Below are 8,121 nucleotides of genomic sequence, written 5' to 3' on the forward strand. Positions count from 1 at the left end.
TTTTCATGCAGATCTTTTGTAAAAATTATTTTCTAGGTGCACAGAACTGAGCCAAGATGCAACAAAAATGCATTCACTTCCATTCGCAGGTGTAACCGTGCCACCAGCAACATGATGCCATACCTGAGAGGTCCAGGGATGGTGGTATTCTCATAGATAACATACCTTTAAACCAAAACCAAACCAAAGTAACAAAAAAGCCCCTTTTTATAAGCAGCAAGAGAAAAAAACCTGCCATGCTTGATTTGTAAATTAATTAAAATAGTTAGATGTATAAAAAAGCACCATGTACAGAGAATACCAGAGGAAGCTCCATCTTCCCAATTACACACGTCTCATTTAGCATTGCGAGCTGGCCTGCAGGTCCCAACTTGTACTGTAGGTTGATTTGCAAAGGAAATGGTCAAACCTAGAATATGCTTGGGTTATGTGACAGAAATTAAACTCGACCGCAGATAGGAATTAGATGTGTTTCCATTGCTACTCATACCAACCACCTTATAGCTCTCAGGGGTAAAAAACCCACACACCAAGTAGCTGAGAAAGAACAGAGTGAAGACAGCTCCAGAGCAGTATTGCAAGATGCAGGGCTGTTATGAATGCATTTCTGTGAGCTCTTGAGAAGTTACACTTTCCTTTGGGAAAAGAGCACGGCTGTTGGTTAAAACTCCTCTCCCTGAGAATGTTGGTAAGAGTTTGTCTTGCAAAGCAAAACCAAGTCCTTTGAACTTCGACAGTTCCTAAGCCAACAGCATGTCCACGTGGCCACAGCTGATCTGCTACTCATGCACCCAGGGTGGCAGGTTGGGTTTGTGTTGCGTTTTGGGTTTATTTTTCTTTACATAGCTCAGCCCTTTTATACTCGCTTCATGCCCCTGCCCATCAAGCAGGCAAACACCGTCATGACCATCTTCGGTTTCACCTCCACGAGATCTTCTGGAAGAGCATAAACTCTGGCACCGATTCTCCTCGCCATGGACACCGCGTACCTGTTCACCATAGGAAGAGGAGGGGGTCAGTGCTGTCACTGACAAATGACACGTCAGCTCCTGCCTTATCCAACACCATTTCACTTGTTATCCTCCCGATTCAGATACAAGATGAGCAACAGTCCCAAAACCTGTTTGGTTTATAAAAGCAAACAGCCCAAATCTGTCTGAGTTATAAATCTTGCTGTGTCTTTTTCAGAAAAGTGTCTTCAATGCACACATTGGCCTTTGAACATCAAACACACTTGACAAACAGGTAAAAAATGTAATTAGTATTTGCTAGGGCTGTCAGGAAGCACATCTAACTGAGGGTTCACCAGCTAACTTTTATACTTCCTCTTCTGTCTGCTCTTTAAGAATCACCAAGCAAGACTATTCTCTGCAAGAAGCTGCTGAATTTCATTCAGCCCCTGCAGAACACACGTTTCAAAGGCAGGTTTTAATAGGCCTGCTTTAAACCTGACAACCCCTGATGATTCCACAAGACATGGGACATCAGAAGGTTCCATTTCAAAACCCTGAGCCGGGGGCTGAGCCCTTCCTCTGCCTGAGCAAACACGGGAGGAGCAGATCACTGCTAAGGACTGCTTGGGCTGCTCTAATTGTTGCAGCAAGCAGAGCCCAGCCAACTGCTCCCTCCAGCGTTCCCGGCAAGGACAGCAACTGGATTTCAACAAGTGCAGCCTGTCTGGAAAGGTGTTAAAGGAGATGATTGGAAAGCACAGTAGTAAATTCGAGGCACACAGAAGGTGCCCCAGTGCAAACCAGCTTTGTAAACAGGAAACTTACTTAGCATTATTTTGTTTGTCGTCTTCTGATAGATGTCCAGTCTTTACAAGGTCATAGTTGATACAACCAGGCTGTATAGCATCAATTAAATCCACAACTGCCAAGCTCGTGCTGATGGTCTTGTCCTGGAGAAAACAGGGATGAGCAAAGATGAATGTAATCCTTAAAGGATGCTCCTCACCTCGATTCAGCTGCTCTGCTACATGCAACCAAACAAGCTTTAAGCAAGGCCTTCCAAAGCAGCAGTGTTAGGGATTATTCCCAGCTGGACCACACAGGGAAAACCGAACTGCTGCTTCTCCTTTGGAATTAGTACAAGATCATTGCTCCAATTTGCTGCAAGTGCTCTGAGAACACGAGGCTGTACCCGCTGTGCAGCAGGTCTGCCCCGCTGACCAGACCCCCAGGGACAACCCTCACCCTCCAGCACTCGCCAGCTCCAGCCCTGTGCTTCAAACCATCTCAGCCCAGAGCCTTCCACCCTCCTCTCCTCTGCCACCCCACACTGGGGGCAGTCCTGAGGTCTCCTCTGTGTTAGCTTGAAGCCACTTTGTTCCCAGCACAGACCGATTTCCTGCCTTCCTAAGACACCCCCCATGCTGCTCCTCCAGCCAAGGGAATACTTTTCGGGCACCCCTTTCCTTTTGGATGTAAGAGAAGAACCTGCACCTTGAAATTCTGGATGGAGGTGGACTTGCCAGCTTCTTTGAGGGTCTGGTTTACCCAGCTGACTATAATGTCATCGTTGGCTTTCTGACCTTCACCTAGGTCCTCAAGGACATTCAGCGTGTACCTGAGAACCAGCAGAGAGAATAAGGTTAGGCAAGAGCCTGGGCAAAGCCCTGCTGAGTGCATGGCCAGGATGCAGTGTGAGCATGGATGGCAGCTTGGAAAGTCTTCACACAGTCTCAGCTCTGCTTCTTTTAACTCCTTTAGCAAAAAAAGACTTATTTATCTTGTCTGAAGTGTGCTTTCTGTTAAAGCAGTTAGTCTTTCCAGCCTTTCAAGTCCTTACATGTGAGCTCACAAAGCTGCCTGGGCTCAGGACACTTATTAAACCGTCTCACCATTGACCATCTGCTCCACAGGGGTGGCACATTACCTAAAAGGTGTTCATCAGCTTATGAGTGAGTACTCTGACCTCTAATGCCAAATGAGGAACTACCATGCAGATACGTATTCGCATCACCTTCAGGAGCAGGTAAGAAAAAGGATGATCAACTTCATCAGTTATTAAGTTTCTCCTTCCCCCCCATTGCAATTCAGAAGGGCGCTCTCACGGCAAAACCCCCTGCCCAAACTCTGCACTCCATTCACAAAGGGCTTGAGATGGGCCCTACCTTCTCATCAACTGCCACACTAAGGCCAGTGTCAGCGTTGGGTTTCCATCATTCAGATCCTGGCCCCCGATGCCAACCAGGGAGAATTTGGCTGGATGCTTTCCCAAGTCCACAGCGTAGTTACAGTTTTCCAGCTACAAAGAGTTCAAACAGAAAAATCCCTCACAAAACACACTCACTTGACTGGAAGCCTCAAACAGGAAGTTTTAGTGTCTGTGTCTTCTTTTAGTGCTTTGAAATTCTTACCTTCTTCATATTTGCTCCAAGCTTGGGGTATGGAGGCTTGTTAACCTTATTCCAGTCAACAGGAACTTTGATCTTCTCATACAGCTGTAGGATTACCAGTGCATCTTGGAGATCGCTAAAGGGGAAAACACGAGTCAAGCCCAATGTTTCTAGATTTAAATGCACTCTGACTTGCACCAGGAATCGTTACTGTTCTTTACAGGTTGTCACCATTTCAACAACTCTAACAAGAAAAAGAACTCAAAACATTCCGTAGTTTTCAGGGTTTAACATCAGCGACCTGCTGAGCTACAGCAGGTTTCAGCATGGTCATCAGCAATGGATCCCCAGAAGAACTTTGTTACACAAAATCCAAAGCAAGCCACCTCTCTCCACTGACTACAGGGACCCAGAGGATCTTGCCTTCTAACTATGATGTCTTGATTAAGCTCTAAAGTTAGGTGACAGGGAATTGAGCTCCTATTGCTCTAATGCAGTTCACATCCCTGGCCCAGTTGCTCAAACAGAAATAAATGTATTGGGATCTCAGGGCACCAATTTACTCAAGACAGGGGAAAATAAACAAAGTGTCTTCAGCCCTTAAATCCAATTGCTGGTGTGCCAAGTGCTGCCTCTACGGACTGCAGGGACAGGACAGTGAGCATCTCCCCTCCATTCCATCACCCTTTCTTAAGCTCTTTGCTTGTCCTGTGGGGACCAGGGCACTGGTGCAGGCACATCACTAGTCTGATCTCATTGGGTCTCTCCCAGGAGCTTACCCATAGAGGTGATTTACATGGGGGCTCACGCCAAGGGAGTTCATCCAGTTGCGGAAGGTCCGTTCCTCACGTGTCTCTCCTACAAGAGAGAAAACAGGTCCATACAACTTCTGCAAGCTCAAAGCTGGGCAGGGTTTTCCCCCTTGCAAGGCAGGGAGCTTTGAGCAGCACAGCTCATCGATTAGGCTTTTGAGCAGAAAAAGGGTACTTTTTTCTACTATCACTTTTTCAAAGGAAAAGGCTTCCCTGAGATCTAGTTTCGGGTATCAGTTTGACTTCTCCAGGCCTCAGCAGAGCATGCCTTTTGCACTCTCTGCAAGAACAAGCAGCAGGAAGGTCTTTCACATATGTGTTGGTTAACTGCTGTCTGGGAGCCAGGCAGCCAAAGCCCTAATCCAATCCCAGTTCTTCCAACAATCAGTGCTCCCATGAACATCTCACTGCATTTCTGGGGCACTCAACTCAACTGGCAAACCCAGCTCCCAGCCCTGGCATGGACACTGACAGGCTGCTCCTGCACGTTCAGGCTCCACGTCAGCCGCACAGGCTGTCAAATACCCTCCTCATTTGCCCCAAATGAGTAAACCACCACTGAAGCCTCAAATCACAGTCGTTACTCCAGTGGAGATAACTCCATCGGGCACAGCCTCTTGTGTTTACTTCAGGTATTTCCCTCCTGCTAATTCCGTGACCAGTAAGGCCATCACCTTCTAGTAGGGTCCAGTCGATGTCCTGGTTTTCAGGCTTGGTAAGTGCTGGGTACTTGTTGAACAGGTTGGCCACAAAGGCCAGGTTCAGTTTAGGGTTGCCACTGACCACGTCAGCCGGCGTGACGAACTGCCGGCAGCCGAGCCGATCCGCCTGCTGCAGCATGTACTCTGCTCTCCGCAAGTCGTCCTTCTCCTGGGGAGGGAGCAACAGACAAGAGCTGTCATGGAAGAGAACGGGCTGCAGAGCAGATGGGAAGCTCCTGGATGTCAGGCTGAGAACACTGAGGCTGTTCTGCCTGGAGAAGAGAAGCTGCTGGAGACCTCAGAGCAGCTTCCAGTGTCTGAAGGGGGCTACCAAGGATGCTGGAGAGGGACCTTCATCAGGGACTGGAGTGACAGGACAAGGGGTGATGCGTTCAAACTGGAACAGGGGAAGTTCAGGTTAGGTGTATCTAGGGAAATTCAGTTGTATCTGAAGAAATTCTTTACTGTGAGGGTGGCGAGGCCCTTGCACAGGTTGCCCAGAGAAATGGTAAATGTTCCATCCCTGGCAGTGTTCAAGGCCAGGTTGGGCAGAGTTGGGTGACACCGTCTAGTGTGAGGTGCCCCTGCCCATGGCAGGGGGTTGGAACTGGCTGATCTTAAGGTCCTTTCCAACCCAAACTGTTCTATGATTCTGTGCTACCTGGGGCAGTGTCACAATTCCACCTGCCTTCGTTAGGCATCAGTTGCTAATCAAAGGGATGAATCGTGCACATTAATCCCTGCTGCTGTGGATGCAGTTGTCCTGGTTTGTCCTGGTATTCTCCCTAGTGCGGTGCTTTCCAACTTTTAGGCTTTTTGAACTTGATAAAGTCCAAAAGCAGGAGTCAGCATGCTCCCCAGTGGAGCAAACCACAAACGGGGTCTCAATCACTTACGTTAATTGGCAGGTGGTGACCAGGCCTGCAACAACCACTCATTTAGCACATTCCCAAGGAGTGCACATGCCCGCTGACACTTAACATGCTCTAGAAATTAAGATTCCAGGTTACCCAGATGTCCTGGGGCAATTCTAGGGCAAGGGTAGTTCTCGACAGAACAGCATGAGGACACGACAGCCCCAATACTTACATTGAAACCAGACATGTTAATATCGATCTGGGGCTCTCCCTCCTTCTGTCCTTTAGGTGCAATTTGATGAAGGAGGTGGAAATAAGCTCTAGAATCCTGAAATGGATGAAAAAGACAATTCAGGCCTCCCACACAGCAGTGAATACAAGATAACAATTCACTTCAGGCTCATCTTTAACAGGTCACTGTGCATGATTATGTACCTTTACTGAATTACCAAAATCTGTAAGCTTAAAAGCGAGCAGAAGGGCAGAAATCCAGGCAGCAGGAAAGGAAACAGAAAGAGAAAAGGTTAGAAATAGTGGACATTAAAGTTATGGGGGGTGCCTGCTTGAAAGCTGCCTTTGCTACAAGCTCTGGTGTCACAGCCTCCTCCCCAACAGCAGGCACCTCGTGCTGCTCACCCTCGTGGTCCCCCACATGCCCCAATGTGGCCTTAATCCCCAATCAACCATCCCTACTGCTAGGGCAACAGTGAAAAGGGCTCAGCAAAGACAAACTCCAGGCAAAAAGATGATGATAAGAAGTCTGAGTGTTTTCTCCTCTGCTTGCCCATTAACTAGAACAGCTTAAAGGAGAGGCCAGGGATTGCCACATAGCAAAAGGAGCAAGTAGCTGCACTAATTATTTATCAACTACAAGTCCTTTTAGCTCACAGCGCTAGGAACCACCTCAGCACAGCCTGACAGCCTGTGGGTTACACCAGACAAGCCAACAGCTACCAGCAGTTACCAGGGAGTAATTCTGAAGCTGGAAATAAGAGTGACCACTCGTACGTGCACACGCACACAGGGGAACTCTGGGCTTCACATGCACCTCAAGTACCATTGTTCTCCCCACCCCAACAGTCCTTTAACCTGGAATCCACTTCAATCCTCTTTCTCACTGGCACAGGGTGCCCAGTAGAAGCTGTGGCTGTCCCATCCCTGGCAGTGTTCAAGGCCAGGTTGGACACAGGGGCTTGGAGCAACCTGGTCCATGAAACCCCTGCTAAGCCTGTTCAGTTTGCTGAGGTTAAGGAAGGTCCTGTCTGAGGATGAAGGATGCAGACACAGCCCAGGCTGTCTCCCAACCTTTCCCCAGGCACATACAGGCCAGGAGAGCTCTCGGTACCTTGATATCAGCACTGAAGTTATTGATCTTGTGCCAGCCTGCGTTTTCCAGGTGGAAGTTGGCCCATCTTAGGAGCAGCTCTTCTGGGGAGAGTTTCATAAGGTCTTCCAGGTTTTCACCATCACGAAGTAAGGCAGCCAGTGCTAGAAGAGAAGAAATGCTTGTGAGGGAAAGGAAGGAGGGTTCAAGAGGCAAATCCATGTGCCAGAATCAGAGCTGCAGCCACGGTTCAGGGGAAGGTGGCAGGGACAATACCAACTGATGAAGTCAAAATAACGTGGGTATTAATGGAGTTTTCCTGACTTGGTTGTTAGACAGAGTGTGAACGAGCCATATTCTTGTATAACAAAACTCCCTGAATTTCACACTCAGCCTTTTAAGCTGATGACTGCAAGTGAAATGCAAATGTGCCCCAGCCTCCATGAAAAAGTGCTTCCAAGCACTTTCACATGCACTGTTAAAAGAAGCCAGGGAAGCCAAGGTAAGCATCTCTTCAGCTGGCCAGTGTTTCCCATGCCATGAATTCTCAGTCTCAGCCAAACAACATTGCCAGTTCACTATGGGCAAGTTTAAACAGAAGACGCTGAAGCCCCTCCACCCATCTGGGCGCTCTGACAGCCCATGCAGGAGTAACACAGCTCTTCAAATGGTTTGGAAAGTTCAGAGTTTGGAGGCTGTCACTGCAGGACCACGCAAGCACACGGGGAGAGCTCTGCAGCACTGAGAGCTCAGCTACACCACTGCCAGCACCAAGAAGAACCAAGTCATTGCAAACACACTCCCAATGAGCTGAGGGCTTGAGCCAAGATGCATCTTGACTTGCAGACCTGTGCCCAGCAGGTTCTCCAAGGGTGCCACGGGTTACCAGGATGGCACAACCCACCCGCCTGGCTGGAGAGGTGGGACCGTGTGAACCTCATAGAGTTCAATGAGGCCAAATGCCAGGAAACCCAAACCCGTCTGGGATTATATGTTGATGATGATGACAATGGTGAAGACTCACGCCTGTTTCCCTGCTCCAGGATGCCCGTGGCCAGGCCGATGCCCGCCGGGGAGAGGCTGG

General features: G+C 48.7%; 1 protein-coding gene across 2 annotated transcripts in view; it reads right to left on the minus strand.

The window, feature by feature from the left end:
- Positions 1–523: 523 nt before the first annotated feature.
- PLS3 (plastin 3) overlaps positions 524–8,121 on the minus strand; it is a 19,645-nt gene continuing 12,047 nt past the window's right edge. Inside the window, exons 7-16 of one of the 2 annotated variants that reach the window (XM_010020941.1) lie at positions 7,059–7,201; positions 6,149–6,175; positions 5,946–6,041; positions 4,830–5,025; positions 4,123–4,201; positions 3,365–3,479; positions 3,119–3,252; positions 2,448–2,571; positions 1,779–1,903; positions 524–989 (exon numbers count right to left, since the gene is read on the minus strand). In XM_010020941.1, the coding sequence (XP_010019243.1) occupies positions 857–989; positions 1,779–1,903; positions 2,448–2,571; positions 3,119–3,252; positions 3,365–3,479; positions 4,123–4,201; positions 4,830–5,025; positions 5,946–6,041; positions 6,149–6,175; positions 7,059–7,201 (1,172 nt within the window). In that variant the 3' untranslated portion in view covers positions 524–856. The remainder of the gene's footprint in view (positions 990–1,778; positions 1,904–2,447; positions 2,572–3,118; positions 3,253–3,364; positions 3,480–4,122; positions 4,202–4,829; positions 5,026–5,945; positions 6,042–6,148; positions 6,176–7,058; positions 7,202–8,121) is intronic. The other variant, XM_010020950.1, reaches the window with a different exon arrangement.

This window comes from Nestor notabilis, unplaced genomic scaffold, assembly GCF_000696875.1.
Source record: "Nestor notabilis isolate BGI_N333 unplaced genomic scaffold, ASM69687v1 scaffold11810, whole genome shotgun sequence".
Classification (NCBI taxonomy): domain Eukaryota; kingdom Metazoa; phylum Chordata; class Aves; order Psittaciformes; family Psittacidae; genus Nestor; species Nestor notabilis.